The sequence below is a fragment of the Phyllobates terribilis genome, unplaced genomic scaffold, assembly GCF_046119375.1.
Source record: "Phyllobates terribilis strain yellow unplaced genomic scaffold, ASM4611937v1 Scaffold_143__1_contigs__length_4665640, whole genome shotgun sequence".
Lineage (NCBI taxonomy): Eukaryota > Metazoa > Chordata > Amphibia > Anura > Dendrobatidae > Phyllobates > Phyllobates terribilis.
In genome coordinates, this window is record NW_027362903.1 from 3,965,886 (window position 1) to 3,985,303 (window position 19,418).

Below are 19,418 nucleotides of genomic sequence, written 5' to 3' on the forward strand. Positions count from 1 at the left end.
GGGGACAGCTCGACGGTGCTCCCATTTATGCAGGCACAACTGACCATGTCCCTGGCTGGAGTGGGGAGGAGGGAGAGAACCCAGTGGTGTAGGAGCAGAAAGGGGACGGTTTCTGGAGCACAGGAAGGAGCTCATTGGGTGCAGGTCACCTGAGCTCAGAGACAGAGAAGCAAATAAAAGGTGGGAGCCATCTTAGAAGTTCAGTTGAGAAGCAGAGCAGAGTAAAGGAGTAGAGAGCTGACAGGGAGCCGAGGCTCAGCCTGAGCTCAGCTCCACGAGGCAGGCCTAGAGAGAAGGCCGGGGCCAGAGAGGAGAAGAGGAGAAGGAGAAGGAAGGAAGGAGAAGAGACAGAGGAGTGGAAGGGCACCAAAAACAAGAAGGCAGAAGGGACCCTAAGAGAGCAGAACGGACAGCAACCGTTGCAAACCCACGTTATATCGGGTGAAGGGTCAGGCTGTGGAAGGGTACCGGATTCCCAAGTTGGTGGAGGTAAATCATCCCTCAACCAAGAACCGGAGGTCGTGATCATTTATTTGTGCGACCCCCCACCAAACCTGCTAGGAAGTCACCATATAGGATAGCGGGAAGCGGAAGCCAACGCTTACCCGACAAGGTCCGCGGTAGCTGGACAGAAGTTTCGTCACTGGTGGGGCACGAGAGGCCAAAGAAAGGACAGAAGGGGGTCCTGTGCCATACTCCTGAATTGCCTGGGGGTTGACCGAGCTCCTCACCTGGTGGACGCAGCACGGCTTGGGCAGTCATTGCTGACAGAAGTGACTTGGATAACAACTGTGAGTAAAAACCCTGGACTGCACCATTGAACTCAGTGTGATCTTTGCTGCACCTGCACCATCACCCCCAGCATCCACCTACACTGCCCTGAGGCTACAGTCTTCCCGTGGGGAGTTATCCTACCCCTGTGCTGCACACCAACACCAGCCTCAGCGGTCTGCCTTGCGGCGGCGGTTATCTCTGACCGCAATCCACGGGTGGCGTAGTCGGACATTCAAAACACTGATAAATAGACAATTTGGTCTCACCACCCTGAGCCACGGGATCGGGTTGCCACTACTACCCCATCAGCACCGTACACCAGAAGGCCCAGTTGAGCATAAGAGGATCTGTAAGGAGAGGATCCTGGAGAAGATGAGCATCGGAGGATCAATAAGGAGAGGATTCAGGGGAAGATGAGCATCAGGGAATCAGTAAGGAGAAGATCGGGGGAAGATGAGCATCGGAGGATCAATAAGGAGAGGATTCAGGGGAAGATGAGCATCAGGGAATCAGTAAGGAGAAGATCGGGGGAAGATGAGCATTAAAGGATCTGTAAGGAGAGGATCCTGGAGAAGATGAGCATCGGAGGATCAATAAGGAGAAGATCCGGGGAAAGCTGATCATCGGAGGATCAGTAAGGAAGGAGGAGATCCAGGGGAAGATGAGCATCGGAGGATCAATAAGGAGAGGATTCAGGGGAAGATGAGCATCAGGGAGTCAGTAAGGAGAAGATCGGGGGAAGATGAGCATCAGAGAATCAGAAAGGAGAGGATCCGGGAGAAGATGAGCATCAAGTGATCAGTAAGGAGAGGATTCGGGGAAAGATGAGCATCAGGGAATCAGCAAGAAGAGGATCCGGGGGAGGTTGAGCATCATAGGATCTGTAAGGAGAAGATCCGGTCAAAGGTGACCATTAGGAGATCAGTAAGGTGAAGACCCAGGGGAAGATGAGCATCAGGCGATCAATAAGGAGAGGATCCAAGGGAAGTTGAGCATCAGAAGATTAGGAAGGAGAAGATATGGGCAAAGATGAGCATCAGGAGAGAGGATCCCAGGAAGATGACCATCAGGGGATCAGTAAGGAGAAGATCCATGTGAAGGTGAGCATCAGGTGATCAGTAAGGAGAAGATCCGGGGAAGATGAGTATCAGGTGATCAGTAAGGAGAAGATCTGGGAGAAGATGAGCATCAGCGGCTCAATAAGGAGAGGATCCTGGGAAGATGAGCATCAGGTGATCAGTAAGGAGAAGATCCGGGAGAAAATGAGCATCAGGGGATCAGTAAGGAGAGTATCCGAGGGATGGTGAGCATCAGGGGATCCGTAAGGAGAGGATCTGGGAGAGGATAAGCATCGGGGGATCAATAAGGAAAAGATCCAGGGAAAGATGAACATCGGGGGATCAGTAAGGAGAGGATCTGGGGGAAGATGAACATGGGGGGATCAGTAAAGAGAGGATCCAGGGGAAGATGAGCAACAGGGGATCAGTAAGGAGAGGATCTGGGAGAAGATAAGTATCGAGGGATCGCTAAGTAGAGGATCCAAGGCAAGCAGAGCATCAGGGGATCAGTAAAGAGAGGATCCAGGGGATGATAAGCATCGGGGAATCTGTAAGAGGAATAATCTTGTTTCTTTTAAGCATTATGTGTTTTTTGTGTAAAAACTCTGTTAGGAAGGGGATGCAACTCTTAAATTATAAGTTCCTCCCATTGAAATGGCTTTGTTTTGTTAGTAATTACAAAAAATGGATAACTACACAGGTCCCCCAACCTTTAGGGGCACCCTTATAACTGTGTCCTCAGGCAGGCCTGTGGCTTATATGACAGGACAAAGCACAGGATGTCAGATATCATTGTGTTTACTGCACTAGGTCGTTGATTATCATTATTATTAGTGGTAACTGCATTTTCTGGGCCCACCGTATCGTTATATGCAACTATTGTCTACATGACATAGAATTCTCAGAGCTACGCTTGCCCTATTAACATACTTATACGATGGTTTGTAGTTTTATTAGCACCATTTTGGAATATATAAAATGTATATTTTAATTTAAGTTTTCAAGAAGAATGAGAATATTCTTTTTAATGTCATGCATTGCATAGGACTAAGACACGGTAACAGAACCAAGTTCAGTACTAAAATTCGGTAAAAGAACCAAATTCAGCACTAAGATATGGTAACAGATCCAAGCTTAAGACTAAGATATGGTAACAGAAAAAAGCTCAATACGAAGATGCGGTAAGCTGAGCACTAAAATGGGGTAACAGTACCAATCTGAGGACTAAGAAACAGTAACAGAACCAATCTAAGGATTAAAATAAGGCAATATAATCAGCACTAAGATATGGTAAGAGAACCAACCCCAGCACTAATATATGGTAACAGGACTAAAATACAGTAACAGAAACAAGCTCAGCACTAAGATACGGTAACAGAACCAAGCTCACTGCTAAGATATTATAACAGAATCGAGCTTAGTACTAACAAAGGATAACAGAACCAAGTTCAGTACAAAGATATGGTAGGAGAACCAACCTCAACACTAAGATTCGGTATCAGATCAAAGCTCAGGACTAAGATACAGTAACAGAACCAAGCTCAGTACTAATATACGATAACAGAACCAAGCTTAGTACTAAGATACAATAGCAGAAGCAAGCTCGGCACTAAGATATGGTAACAGAACCAAGCTCAGTACTAACATACGGTAACAGAATGAAGCTCATTCTTAAGATACGATAACAGAACCAAGCTCAAAGATAGGATAATAGAACCAAGCTTAGCACTAAGATACAGTAATAGAATCAGGATCAGTACTAAGTGTAATGCATCGGCTTGCTGCATTAATAAAATGTCCAGGGGGTGTGTTCTGGCTGACCACGTACCTCCCCTTCAGGTGAGTGATCACATGACTGTGACATCATCACAGGTCCTGTGCGCACAGAAGGATCTATAAATCCTGGTGGTTTGAAACAGGTGGAAGGCAAGAGGCCTGATCCCTGTGTCTGGGACACCGTTAGCCCTGGAAGGTAAGAGGCCTGGTCCCTGTGTCTGGGACACCATTAGCCCTGGAAGGCACGTGGCCTGGGGGGGCCATACCTGGTGAGCCTTAAGCCACAGTTTTGGCAGAACAGAGCTGATGGAAGCCGCTAGACCCGGCAAAGGTAAAAACGCTGCTTGATATGGACATTGATATTATTACCTTGCTGAAGGCTGTATCTGGAGCCAAGTGAGCATATCTGCCACTGAAAAGGCTCTAGGATATTACATGTGTAACATGCCTGCGAGCCGCTGAGATGGACTATGTTATAGGCCGTTTATGATGTTTAATAAACTGCTGGACTGTGAATTACCGGAAAACGCTGCTTGTGTGCTATAATTGACCCGGTGAAGTGAGTGCCCCTCAACATGATGAATAGCGCTACCTTACATAAGATACAAACTCTCCCAGTAGGTGAGTCCATCAGAGCTCACCATGCTCGCTCTGATGATCTCTCCTTTGACAAGGAATGTCGCATTATTAGCGATAGACTAAAGTCTAGGGGTTATAAAAATGCTTCCCTGACACGAGCCCAGACAATAGCCGCATCTAAATCACGGACACAACTTTTAGGTAAATCTGCACAGATTAAACATAACAATACATCAGATAAAATCACTTTTGTTACCTTTTTTAGTTCAGACTATGCGGCCATCTATATATATAATCGTCTTATCCCGTCTGTCTGTCTGTCAGTCAGTCTGTCTTTCTGTCTGTCTGTATGTCTGTCTGTCCAGGAAATCCCGCGTCGCTCATTGGTCCGCCAGCGGCCAATCAGCGCCGCTGGATTTCTGAAAAAAGATGGCGGCCGTTAGTGGCTCATCTGCGGGACGGAGCTGAGCGGCGATGCAGCGGGGAGATGACCGGCGCGAGGCGCTCATCTCCCGGCCGGCAACAGCAGAAGGAACCCGACCGCCCGACCCATCTGCGGGACGGAGATGCAGAAGTGTCCCGACCCGCAGCGCCGCTCCCCGGTCCTCCCTTCACACCCTAGCCTCTGATGTTCCCACAGTATCCGCATGGTGTTACAAAGGTCCGGACATTTGTGTTAAAAATCGCTGATTGGTCGCGGGCGCTGCCCGCGACCAATCACCGATTTGGGCGCCAAATTTAAATATCGGCCGCGGCCAATTAACACTGGTCGCTGCGGGTCGGGATACTTCTGCTGCGAGCAGTCGCTCATGTACCGGGTTCTCGCAGCGGAAGTAGCCGCACAGGCAGCGGCGCTCCCCGGTCCTCACTAATACGATTCCGCTCCCCGCTCCTCACCAATACGATTCGCTGATTGGTCGCGCTCTCCGCACGCGACCAATCAGTGATCTTGGCGCTAAAGTTAAACACCGCTCTGCTGATTGGTCGCGGCCGCTGCCCGCGACCAATCACCGATTTGGGCACCACATTTAAATAGCGGCCGCGACCAATCACCGATCTTGCCGCCACATTTAAACACTGCTGTGCTAATTGGTCGCGGACGCCAGCCGCGACCAATCAGCGAGCTTGGCGCCAAGTTTAAACAACGCTCTGCTGATTGGTCGCGGACGCCAGACGCGTCCAATCAGCGAGATTGGCGCCAAATTTAAACAACGCTCTGCTGATTGATCGTGGTCGCTGGCCGAGATCAATCAGCAGTATTGGCGCAAAATTTAAACAACGCTCTGCTGATTGCGCCCCGTCGGCCGCATACATATTCTAGAATACCCGATGCGTTCGAATCGGGCCACCATCTAGTCCTTCCTATATTCAACAAAAATCTTCCATTAGTATATGAGGATGTAAATCACTATGGTGTTAGACATTAGGCTCAGAAATGGAAATTCCTGGGAGACACTTTATCTCCCAGTCTATTTCTTGAACATAGACACACTATGCGTACATGGCTTGCCACAACGAGAAATTACAAATGTGCTTTGTCCAAATGCATTGTATGCAAACTCAATTTTCCTTTCATAGTCCTCCTGTTACATGCACCATAAATTCATTCATCAATTGCAACACCTCCCACGTTATTTATTTAGCGGAGAGTCAAATTTGTGCCCTCCAACATGTCTTTTGTTGAATATGTTTTTCTACACCTACACCAGTCTCTGTGGGTTGTTCCCAATATTGCTTCCTTCCTTATTGTTTTTTCCTTAATTGTTCCCCTATAAGCTCTTGGACTTGAGACACTCACTTTGTCAGGACTAAGGGCTCTTTGCAGGTTGAAACGCATAGACCATTTTTGTTTCCCTTGTGATTTTATTTGTGTTTTCCTCTTCCCTTTTTTATGGTCGTAAATAAAGTCATGTTTTAACTTACTTTTTTCCTGCGGATGCTGGATCCTTCTACAGTTTTGCTACTAAGATGCAAAAACGAAACTAAGCTCTGCACTAAGATACGGTAACAGAACCAAGCTCAGGACTAGGATACAGTAACATAACCAAGCTCAGTACTAAGGTATGCTAACATTACCAATCTGCAGACTAAGATGTGCTAGCTGAACTAAGCTCATGTGCTAATATAATCTGTGGCAGAATAAATAGATAAAAAAGAAGTTCAGCGACAAGAAAGTCATAGAGATTCTAACAAAAGTAAATGCTTTATACCTAGCATTAAAAGGTTAGTCCCATCTTCATTGATAAGTTTTGTTGGAAAGTGCTTGCAAAAGTGAACACTTTTGTAATTTACTATTTCTTAACATTCCACTAATAAACATATGTTTTTGCCCTACCTGCTTTATATTCTGACCCTCCGACAGGTTTATGGTAAGCTGTAGGGGCTGCAGAGTCTTCATGTTGGTGGTGCCCAGATAATGAGACAGACTCCTCCACCCGTTGCTTGCAGAGCTCCACTGTGAATATAAGTCTACATGTTCTAATTTTCTCAAAAACTGCAGCAAAACGCTGTGTTTTTGCAGCGATTCTTTGAAAAATTAGAACATGTAGCCACAGACTTACTGACCAGAAGTGCTGATCTAAGGAACACTTCTCAGTCGAAAATAGTAAAAGGCCATCGTCCAATGAATCAGCTCTTCTAATCGTTAATGACCCCAAGCAGCAAGGGCAGCTTAGGGTCCCTCTAACGAGCATTGAGGCATTCATTTTCCCTTTAATAAAAGGTGTTGGGCCCATGGAAGGAGGGAGAGTGGCTCCTCAGTGCTGATTCTAGGACAGAGTCAGCATGGCAATTGTTTCTGTGCCCCTCAGGGGTGGAGTTTACTGGTAAAGCATACGAAAAGCTTCTCGGTTTAGGAGCCCACCTGGAGACTCCCCAGCTTCCCGGTGGGCCAGTCCGAGCTTGCATTCCAAATAGTTTACATGGTTTAGTGTGGAACATAGAATCCGTGGCTGGAGACCAAAAAATAGACACTACGTGTTAGGACACCCGACATTGCTGCAGTCATCCGGAAGAAGATTATGAAAAGCTTGAGGAAATCAACATGAAAATGCTCCCAGCAGGCACATGTCAGCAGAACAACAAGTCGCCATGTAATGATATCACTTCACCTGAAGCCACAAAGTGTCAGCAGAGCAAAGGTTAAGGGAAGAGGTGGATAAGCCGAATTGTGCTGCAGATTTTGATTGGCAACTGGATATGATGTTAGATGGCCCCGTGCCGCTGCCTGGAATCAGTGCACATGGATCGCTCTCTGCAGTGCCGCCTTCAGGTCTCTGCTTCGTAGGCTGTAGATTAGGGGGTTCAGTAAGGGGGTGATTAGTGTATATATCACAGTGAAAACTTGGTTTAGTGTAAGAAGATTACTCGTGTTAGGAACAAGATAGATAAAAGTTACTGACGTGTAATAAATAAAAACCACAGTCAGATGAGACGTACAGGTGGAGAAAGCTTTACGTTTTCCATCACTGGTGCGAATTCTGAACACTGTGCTAAAAATTCTAACGTAGGGGTAAAATGTGGTAACAAAAGCTATGGCGCCATGAAAAAAGCCAACAATTATTAGGACTAGGACATTCATGGAAAAATCAGTACAAGAGATCTGGAACAAATGGGGCAAATCACAAAAGAAATTCTGGATGAAGTTGGGACCACAGAACGTCAACCTTATTAAACATAAGGTACAAATAATGGGGGCTAGGAGAGATGAAGACCAAACCAAAGACACTATCTGAGAGCACTTGCTCCAGGACATGACCTGAGAGTAATGGAGGGGGTGGCAGATGGCAACATATCGGTCGTAAGACATGGAGGACAACAAGAAAACCTCAGAGGTCCCAAAATAGATGACAAAGAACACTTGTGCTATGCAGTCTGGGAGGGAGATGGACCAATGTCGGGTGGTGAGGCCAAGGAGCATCCTCGGAGCAGTCACCGATGAGTAGGACATGTCCAAGAATGCCAAGTTTCCAAGAAAGAAATACATGGGTGTGTGAAGAGAAGAGCAAGTAACTACTAGGAGGATGATGAGAACATTGGTGAAGACGGTCATCAGGTAGACGAGAAGAAAGACGGTGAAGAGGACATGGATGGTCCTCTGATTATCTGACAGACTCACGAGAAGAACGTTGGTGATCGAGGTTTGGTTCCTCATCTCTCTGGTGTGATTCCTCAAAAAGATTTCCAAATTAGTAAAACGAATGGCAAAATGAAATGATGGCACAATTTTATGGAATGTATGAACCTAGAAGGTGAACATCTTGGCGAATATATATAATTGCTGATAGTAACAGCTAACGGAGTTCTTCATTTTAAAGCTCATCTGTTCTCCCAGGAGAAGAAGTCCCAGAACCCCAAACCTCAGCTCTGCACATCCATAAATAATGTAATAGGGTCTCAGGACGCTCATTGTCGCGCTTGTTTATAGGACAGAATTTTGCAGTGTAATTTAAATTTCCAATTTACATCTTGTACAACAGGCGGATAGTTTCATGTACAACAGAGAAAAGAAAGGAGCGAAACTAACATAAGAATCCCAGCAGGGAATAACGGAATATCACAGATAGGAAATGGAAAAAACCTAAAAACATACAGTCCTGAGTGCAGCACCGGGATCCGGAAATATGTATATATACTGAATATGCACATGTAACACAAAGCACATTATATACACACGTGGTCAAAATTGTTGGTACCCCTTGTTTAATGAAAGAAAAACCCACAATGGTCACAGAAATAACTTGAATGTGACAAAAGTAATAATAAATTAAAAATCCATGAAAATGAACAAATGAAGGTCAGACATTGCTTTTCTGCTTCCACAGAATTAAAAAAAAAATTAAACTCATGAAATAGGCCTGGACAGAAATGATGGTGACATTGTGTGTACCACAATCAACATGGACCAGAGGAAGCAAAGGAAAGAGTTGTCTCAGGAGATTAGAAAGAAAATTATACCCAAGCATGTTAAAGGTAAAGGTTATAAGACCATCTCCAAGCAGCTTGATGTTCCTGTGACTACAGTTGCACATATTATTCAGAAATTTAAGATCCTTGGATAGGGGGGTTGAGACCTCGTCTGTCGGTGGGCAACGTCAGGTTCCGTGAACTCACTCAGCACTGCCAGCAGGTTCCGACTCTCCTCTGTAGGCACAGCACTCGGGTCACATCTGTGAGGGATCAAGAGCTCATCCACCGGTGTCTGGCTGTGGCACCTTGCAGGCCTCTGGTTTAGGCCTGCCACGCGGGGCTTCTCAGCACGGAGGGAGCACGTCTGCTCCTCTCTGCTGCTTGGCGCCAAAACCAGCTCAGGCTTGGCGTGATGGCCTCTTATACCCAGGAACTCCTTCCTGGAAGTCACCTGACTGGGTCCAGCGTCTAAATCTGCTCCCTCTTCAACTTCCCTTGCACATCTTGGTTCCGCTTGACTGTGCCAGACCAGCAGATGGCAATCTCTCTCCATATTTGAAGCATTCTGTAAGAATTCTCTTAAAGGCTCTCTTGCCTCTACTACATTCCTCCCTCCTTTTTTGTTTGCCAGTCCTCGGGCGAGTGGATTTCTTGCGGGATTGATGTCTCTTTCCAGGCAGTGCAAGTTCAGACAGGAGTTGGGCACACTCGTCCATTTTCTGTTGGATCTGAGACCAGATAAACTCTTCTTGAGCATACCGGCTAGGAGGAATTCCGCATTAACCCTGGGTGTTGCGGCGTCACCCCCTTCGGGCCTAACTTCGTAGACTGGGTTGTCTGGGTGAATCTTCTTCACCACCTGATATGGTATCGCCTCCCAATGATGGTCCAGTTTACTCCCAAATCGTTTGACCCTTACCAGCCCACGGTCTCCTGGCTGGAGTGATCCACCCGTGGTTGGGGTCCGATCTGCATGGTTTACTTCCTGAAACTTCTGCACAACCAATCTTTTCACTGTATGAAGCCAGTGCTTGTGTTCTCGAATCCAGGTACTTGGGCTACTGCCCGGGCCGGAGTCTTCTGAGTTTAGCTCTAGTTCAGTAATTTCTCGCCCACTCCTTCCAAACAGCAACATGTAAGGGGTGTAGCCAGTAGTTGCATGAACTCGATTATTATACACCCACACCAGCTCGGACACAAATTCGGGCCACTTCATCTTTTTGTAAATTTCCAGCGTTTGCAACATTTGCAACAGGGTTCGTTTGAAGCGCTCGCATGCGTTGTTCCCTTGAGAGTGGTAGGACGTTGTTCGGGATCCGTTGATCCCATAGATACGGTATAGTTCATCCATCACTCGTCCTTGGAAGCAGGCCCCCTGGTCAGAATGTATTCGCTTCGGGCACCCATAAATCCAGATGAAATCCTGACAGATGGCCTTAGCTGCGGCTTCTGCTGTCTGGTCTTGGGAAGGCGTCACCACTGGGAACTTGGTAAAGTGATTAGTCTTCACCAAACACTGTCCGTAACCATTGTATGAAGTTCCGATCATCAGGTAGTCAATCATCAGGACTTCCAAGGGTAGCAGAAGTTCGGATGGTCTGAATGGGAGATCTTTGTTCCGGGGGCTTATTCAACTCACACTGGCGACATGTTCGGTAGACCCCTTCGACTTCTTGCCGTAGTGGAGGCCAATACACCAGCCGTTGAAACCACCAAAAGGATTTGAGTGGGCCTCGGCTCCTCTCTAGTCTACTGGGCGTCGATCACGGCAGCGGCAAACTGGCTGAAATCTGGAATCTCGTCGCCTTCAAGCTCCTCATCTCTGTCCCTCTTCGGCCCTGCCTGAGTGACCCGGGACAGGGCAGCTGCATGGGTGTTCAGGGCCTTGGACCGATAGGCAATTTTATATTGGTATTTGGACATCCTTGAAACCCACCACTGCTCTAACGCGCCCAGCTTGGCGTTCTCTATGTGGGACAAAGGGTTGTTATCTGTCCGCACTTGCACTTCTGGCCCCGACAGGTACTCAGCAAATTTCTCAGTCATTGCCCACACCAGTGCCAGTAGCTCCAGCTTGAACGAACTGTAGTTGTCCGGATTCTTCTCCGTATCTTGGAGCGACCTGCTGGCATACGCGATCACCGGTTCTTTTCCTCTTTGCACTTGAGCCAGCACTGCTCCCAGTCCATGCAAGCTTCCGTCAGTGTACAACACGAAAGGCTGCGCAAAGTCAGCGTAAGCCAGAATTGGGGCATCCGTTAGCACCATTTTCAATGCTCGGAATGCCTCTTCTTGTCATGGATCCCACTGAATGGGCTGCCGCTTGGCTTCCCCAGCCGTTCCTCTCAGCAATTCATTGAGCGGGATCACAATCTTAGCGAAGTCTTTAATGAATCTGCGGTAGTATCCAGCAAGCCCCAAGAATGCCATCAGTTCTCTTAGATTGGCGGGTGTGGGCCACTTCTGCACGGCAGCTTCTTACTCCGCAGTGGGGTGCACTCCCGCACTGGACACAATGTGCCCCAAATATTCAATTTCTCGCTTGAAGAGATGACACTTAATGTATGAGGCTTAATTTTCAGGCCGTGCCTCTGAAGCCGTTCTAACACTTATTCCAGTCGGCGGAGATGATCTTCAAACGTAGCGGAATAGATAATTATATTGTCTAGATATATTAAAGTGGCTTCAAAGTTGAGGTCCCCCAAGCATCTCTCCATCAGTCTTTGGAAGGTCCCCGGTGCATTTGTTAGCCCGAACGGCATCCGATTGAACTCAAACAAGCCCATAGGGAGGACAAAAGCTGTCTTCGGACGATCCTTTTCAGCTACTGGGACCTGCCAATAGCCACTGGCCAGGTCGAGGGAAGAGAAGAACTTGGCGCTTCGTAGTGCAGATAGAGACTCTTCAATTCGGGGGAGTGGATACGAGTCCCGCACTGTACATGCATTCAGCTTCCGATAGTCTACACAAAATTTCAGGGTACCATCCTTCTTCCGGACCAGCACGAGAGGAGCTGCCCAAGGACTCTGACTTTCACGGATCATGCCGTTCCGCAACATGTGGGCCAACAGTTCTTTCACCTCCTCGTACATTTGAGGTGGGATCTGCCGATATCTCTCTCGAATGGGAGCAGTATTTCCGGTGGGTATTTTGTGCTGAATGTCCCGAGTGCACCTGAAATCGTCTTCATGTTGTGCAAACACTCCATGATACCGCTGTGGAAGTTGTTCGATCTGTCTGACTTGTCCAGCAGAAAACTCAGTAAGATTAGCCTCCATTTTCTCCAAGAGATGGCCCCAGCCAACGGTTCTCTTCCATTCTGTTGGCTGTTGAGGGACACCTCCAGCGTCCATGGCTCTCCTACCTCAGGTGCCAGCCCTATAGCGTCAGCTCTGGTAAGGGTCTCTGGCATTATGCAAACTCGCGCCACCTCTTGTTGGGGCAACAACTGTAAACTTGTGCCACTTAGATTGATGCAACGCACGAGCACTCGGCCCTGCCGCACGGTGGCCAGGGTCCAAGCAACCAGGAGTCCAGGGGGCGCTTCCTCTCCCTCCATTGATTCAATCTGAATGTCCACGCCCTCTAAGGACACATGTGCCAGCATCGGTAAAGTGAGTACAGTCTGTCCCACTGGCAGTGTCATTGTGGCTTCGGCTGGTATCGATACCTTACCAAGGTACTGAGAGGTAGCGGGCAATTTTTGAATTTGATTGACTCGCAAGAGATGCTGGAATACTCCTTTGTTAGCTGGGTCACGGGTGGCACGGGTCCAGTCCTTTTTGTTAGAGCCTTCAGCCAGGAACTGTCCAACCTCCTTCAGCACATTCATGCCCAGGGTTACAATGGGCCCAGCGCATCCGGGCCCTGTGGTCAGTACTATCCCTTTCTGACCGAGGTCCTTTTTGCATGTCCAGACAGACATCCATACTACTCCCGCTACTGGGATAGGTAGTTGATTAGCCGCCACCAGTTTAACAGTGGGTTCCCACCAGGAATGAGCAACTTCAGGAAAGGGACTTTGGAAATACGTCTCAGGCATAATGGTCACCTGAGACCCAGTGTCCATTAGACAGCGGATCCGCTGCCCATTAAATTCAGCCCAGATGATGGGCCTCTCGGAGACAATGTCTTCAGAGCACCCTCTTCCACTCTCTGAAGCTCAAGACCCCACGGTATGCTCCACAACCGTGGGGCATCTCAGTTTAACGGCTGCCCCCGCCTCCTCTTTTCTCGGTTTGGACAGTCTTTGGAGATATGCCCCCTACCGCCGCAGGTTGAACACTCTGGTACTCGTTCTACCGATAGGTCGTGTACATGACGTGCGGGGGCCTGGTAGGAACGTCTTTCTCGCTCTGGTCTCTGTCCACGTGGGACAGTACGGTCCATCGGCAAGGGGGCAGCAGGGGTCTTTCTAATAGTGTTGAGCTCACCCGGAATATCTCGAATTTCCTGACGTATCTCCCGTACCCATTCAGGCTCTTTGTGCATGAATCCAGGGGCAATTGTCTCATGACTTCTAACTGTGGCCTTCAGAACAGGAACTTCTTTCTCCAGGACTCTAGCTTCAGCCCCAACCTCCAGGAAGCCCAGATCGGGGCTCAAACACAGCCGCTCCTTCAAGATCTGCCTCAGGGAAGGGTATTTCAAGCCAACAATCAGTTGGTCACGCAACACTTCATCCAATGGTCCCAGTCCTCGGTTCTCATCTCGAACCTTCTTAACGATATGGGCTGTCACTTCCTGTAATGCATTAACATACTGATTTATGGTCTCATTTTCCCTTTGGACCCGCTGAAAAAAAAGTAGGCGCAAGTGTCCCAGATCCGTGGTGTCACCGTGCATGTCCTCTAGAATTTTTAGCACTTTGTCCACAGTGTCATGGTCCCCAGGTGGGCGGTATGTAAGAAGGAAGACTTGCCTAGGGACAGGTGCGGAGCTCTGGCGCCAGAACTGCCAGGGTCCTGCCCAGTGTTGCCAGGGGATGGGATTAAGAGTGCACGGGGGACTTCCTGGACAGTGCTGGGGGACCGAGGAGAGGGACGGATGAGAGGAAGTCAGGTGTCTGGGCTCATGCGAAAGTGACAGTTGGTTGTGGAGAGCAGACCGGCAGTTGGGGAGAAAAGGTCTGAGCTGCCGACAACGAGAGAGAGACGTGCTGCCCTGTCCTCGGTGAAATAGAGACGTGCTGACCTGTCTGCGGCGACGGACGAACGGGTGACACAGCTTGCCGCAAAACAAGGGACGTGCGGTCTGTACCGGGCCTACAGAAAGTGATCGTTCAGTTACCTGCATCACCACAGTTTTCCAGACATATGACGGTGACCTACGGGTGAGGACGCACCTGGGATTAGTGATCCTAATGCAGTTTGTTGTACGCCGGAGGAGCTTGCTACGGCTCTTAAAGGAGTCGTGACTGCTGTCAAAAGAACTGGGGGCCCAGTGGGTGAGACCCGAGACCGCCCACTGCCGCCAGAAGACGGACACCCTCCGGAGTGAGTGTCTGAAGACGGACGTAGTTATCGCTAAAGGACAGATAAGTGCAAGCCTCCAGTAATCTACCTTCTCTTATTCAGCCTGAACTTTTGGGACTGCGCCGTATTGTTCATCCTTTCCGTGTTATAGTTAAACCACAATCGTTTAGAAACCAAATCTTGAATTAAACCTCTGCCATACTGTCTGCGTGCTGTGTGCGGCATCCGAGCCTTTTACCAGGTACATCACAGTCTGCCGGGCCTCTCCATCAAAGGTTAGGAGGGCCAGTTCCGCCCGGGCTAGGGGATCAAGGGGATACATATGTAGCATACTTCTCAATCTTTCTACCCAGTCCCACAGTGACATGCCATCCCCGGTGAACTTGGGAAGATGGCTGAGCATAGCCCCCAGGGGTATATGGCTGTGGCCGGACCCAGCCACAGACTGATCCGCCATCTCTGGGTCTGAATGTTGCATCCTGCCGACTACGCCAAATGTAATGCCAGTGTTAGAATGCAACACACAGAGACACAAGGCGATGACAGTCAGAGAAGAAATTAAACAGTTTATATATATATATATATATATATATATATATATATATATATATATATATATATATATATATATACAGTACAGACCAAAAGTTTGGACACACCTCATTTAAAGATTTTTCTGTATTTTCATGACTATGAAAATTGTACATTCACACTGAAGGCATCAAAACTATGAATTAACATGTGTGGAATTATATACTTAAAAAAAAAGTATTATATACAAAAAAGTGTGAAACAACTGAACATATGTCTTATATTCTAGGTTCTTCAACGTAGCCACCTTTTGCTTTGATGACTGCTTTGCACACTCTTGGCATTCTCTTGATGAGCTTCAAGAGGTAGTCACCGGAAATGGTCTTCACTTCACAGGTGTGCCCTGTCAGGTTTAATAAGTGGGATTTCTTGCCTTATAAATGGGGTTGGGACCATCAGTTGTGTTGTGCAGAAGTCTGGTGGATACACGCTGGTAGTCCTACTGAATAGACTGCTAGAATTTGTATTATGGCAAGAAAAAAGCAGCTAAGTAAAGAAAAACGAGTGGCCATCATTACTTTAAGAAATGAAGGTCAGTCAGTCCGAAAAATTGGGCAAACTTTGAAAGTGTCCCCAAGTGCAGTTGCAAAAACCATCAAGCGCTACAAAGAAACTGGCTCACATGAGGACCGCCCCAGGAAAGGAAGACCAAGAGTCACCTCTGCTTCTGAGGATAAGTTTATCCGAGTCACCAGCCTCAGAAATCGCAGGTTAACAGCAGCTCAGATTAGAGACCAGGTCAATGCCGCACAGAGTTCTAGCAGCAGACACATCTCTACAACAACTATTAAGAGGAGACTTTGTGCAGCAGGCCTTCATGGTAAAATAGCTGCTAGGAAACCACTGCTAAGGACAGGCAACAAGCAGAAGAGACTTCTTTGGGCTTAAGAACACAAGGAATGGACATTAGACCAGTGGAAATCTGTGCTTTGGTCTGAGAGTCCAAATTTAAGATCTTTGGTTCCAACCACTGTATCTTTGTGCGACGCAGAAAAGGTGAACGGATGGACTCTACATGCCTGGTTCCCACCGTGAAGCATGGAGGAGGAGGTGTGATGGTGTCGGGGTGCTTTGCTGGTGACACTGTTGGGGATTTATTCCAAATTGAAGGCATACTAAACCAGCATGGCTACCACAGCATCTTGCAGCGGCATGCTATTCCATCCGGTTTGCGTTTAGTTGGACCATCATTTATTTTTCAACAGGACAATGACCCCAAACACACCTCCAGGCTGTGTAAGGGCTTTTTGACCAAGAAGGTGAGTGATGGGGGGCTACACCAGATGACCTGGCCTCCACAGTCACCAGACCTGAACCCAATCGAGATGGTTTGGGGTGAGCTGGACCGTAGAGTGAAGGCAAAAGGGCCAACAAGTGCTAAGCATCTCTGGGAACTCCTTCAAGATTGTTGGAAGACCATTTCCGGTGACTACCTCTTGAAGCTCATCAAGAGAATGCCAAGAGTGTGCAAAGCAGTCATCAAAGCAAAAGGTGGCTACTTTGAAGAACCTAGAATATAAGACATATTTTCAGAATTCCACATGTGTTAATTCATAGTTTTGATGCCTTCAGTGTGAATGTACAATTTTCATAGTCATGAAAATACAGAAAAATCTTGACACTGGTATTGTCGATGGTCCGTTTAACCAAACCATCCAATATTAATGCCCATCCTCCCGTGAAATTCCTTTACTTAACTAAAATAAGACCAAAACACCATATATTTGGGGAAAAACTGGCCACAGCAGCCTTTATTTGAACAAAATTACATAGATAAGTAATTAATTAACACCCAATGGTAGGAGGGTCCTTGAAGCTCCAAAGATCTGGTGATTAACATAACCAACAATTAACACCAAACTTGCCCCCAGCCGATACCCACTGGCTCGAGAGCACCACAACCCAACATGGGTTCCAATAATTACTTCCACTTCCCGGTCTCCGACATTGCCTGCCGTGAGACCCCCAAAACCAGATCAGCAATCAACATTTTCCAATTAAGGAATCCATACCCAAATGGACCTCTTATACCAATTTAAAACCAACTTCAAGGACCCCCAACCGCCACCACGAGGGCACTTTGAATATCTCAAATGCCTGAGACCCCCCCTGAACGAAAAGCTATGGCCCTCTCAATGCCCTCTTGTAAGCCCAAAGCCCACATGTCAATACCTACTGCGTTCAAATGCACCCCATCCGCCAACCAAAATTCACCCTCTCCTCTCTCTAGCTCAAAGTGCCGTACAGCGATCCCCCCATTCCTAGTGACAAAACTAGAGACTGCCCTATTAACTTTAATCCTGGCCTTATTGATCTTCACCACTGACCTAGCCCTGCGCCAACATCTCCGAGGAACAATCTCTGACCAAACAATAAACAAGCCTGGAAATGCCACCCACAAACGCAACAAATCATGCTTAACATCCCTTATCAACTCTCTAAAAGGGCGTGAACCTAGATCGTTCCCCCCCACGTGCAACACCAAAATGTCAGGTGACCTATCTAAACGCGCACTGTGATGTACCTCCTGCAGCACTCTGCACCAACTCATGCCTCTAAAGCCCAACCACCTAATCACAGCTGTTTCTCTTTCAAAACCGAGCTGCCTTCCTGCAGGCCTTACATCCGCCCACAGTGCTCCCCAGTGCACGTAGGAGTGTTCCAGAATCCATACCAACGCGGAGTTGGAACCTGCAGAAAATACAAACAAACTTGAACAACTCTCGCAATAACAACACCTGCCGTAAATCAAACATTAAAGTTGTTTTTTACCCTGAGCCTGAGGCCTGATATAAGTCAGATAACGCCTCGATTCCCAACGCCCAATGCGCTGTATAGTCTCCCCACTAAGACCACCCACAGCCGCTTCAGTTGCTGCTCCAATCCGAAACGAGTGCGACCCAAAACGGGATGCATCTAACGCTAATGAATTTAAACACTTCCTAAATACCGCTATGAACTGATATCTGGACAGGAAGGACCCATCCTCGTGACACAATAATGGACCACACTGCTTTGGTTCGGACTCCCTAAACAGTTGCAGGCATCTTAGCGGACACATAATGGAATGCCCAATTGCTCTCAAAACTACACGCCTCCCTTTACCCAACTGGTCTGTTTTAGATTTCTTGATCCAAAATTCCACACCTCCTGAGGTACCAATTACATCTGCTGACAAAAGCCCCCCGCCCACCGACCTGCTGAGTGACACGATCTCACCCAACCTCAACGCTCCAAAGAAGGCCAGGGAGAAGGCTAATCTAAAAAGACAGATTTCAAACCCGGAGCAACACACAGAAGGTAACACCCCCCCAATAGTTTCCAAAATGCCAAATGAAACCGGCCTCCTGGAGTCCTCTTGCCCCTTCCCCTTCCGAAACCCCTTCAAAGCCTGTTTGATCAAAAAACTTTTTGTCAAATCTCTCTGACCATGAAACTTAAAACCAAAAGCCAATGCTGCCATAGTCCGAGAGATTTTTGCTACAGACCAACCCTCCTCAGCCCCTTGACTAATCCATGACAATAGTGCACCTAACTGACCGTCATCCTGAGCCATAAGCCCGACTGTATTAAGCAACCGATCTTCCCATAAATGCCAAATAGAATGATAAGCCTCCCAAGTTCCCACAGCCAACGATGACCTAATCAGCGACTCAGCGGCCCGCATACCACCTTCCAAAGCTCCGGAGGGCATTCCAGCCCATTGTCTGCCACCTCTGGTGCCAACTGCCGGAAGCGCTCCCACTGAAAACGAGAAAGTGAGTCAGCAATGGCATTCTGGACTCCCGGTACGTGAGACGCTGTCACATAAGCATTCATGGAAAGATAAGTCAACACTAACTGTTGTAGAACCCTAATCACTGGAGGTGAGGCTACTGTAATGTTATTAATTGCACACACGACCCCCATATTGTCGCAATTAAACCTCACCCTCTTATTTTGCAGTTCCCCCTTTCCACAAATATATTGCCACCAAAATGGGAAAAATCTCTAATAGGGCTATGTTCTTTACCAATCCTGATGTTATCCACTCCTTAGGCCAACTGGATGCGCACCATCGACCTCTAAAGTACACCCCAAAACCTGAACTTCCCGCCGCATCCGTGTACAACTCCAAAGCGCAATTGTCCTGTACTTCCTCCATGAGCAATGAGCATCCGTTATATTGCTCCAAAAATTTCTCCCACACTACCAAATCGTCTCTGTGTTCAGCTGACAAACGCAAGTAATGATGCGGCAATTTTAGACCCGCTGTAGC

General features: G+C 47.7%; 1 protein-coding gene across 1 annotated transcript; it reads right to left on the minus strand.

Moving 5' to 3' along the window:
- Window positions 1–7,419: 7,419 nt before the first annotated feature.
- Window positions 7,420–8,340, minus strand: LOC141206887 (olfactory receptor 5V1-like). Its single transcript, XM_073664256.1, has one exon. The coding sequence runs from the start codon at window positions 8,338–8,340 to the stop codon at window positions 7,420–7,422; it is 921 nt and encodes a 306-aa protein (XP_073520357.1).
- Between the last annotated feature and the right edge of the window lie 11,078 nt (window positions 8,341–19,418).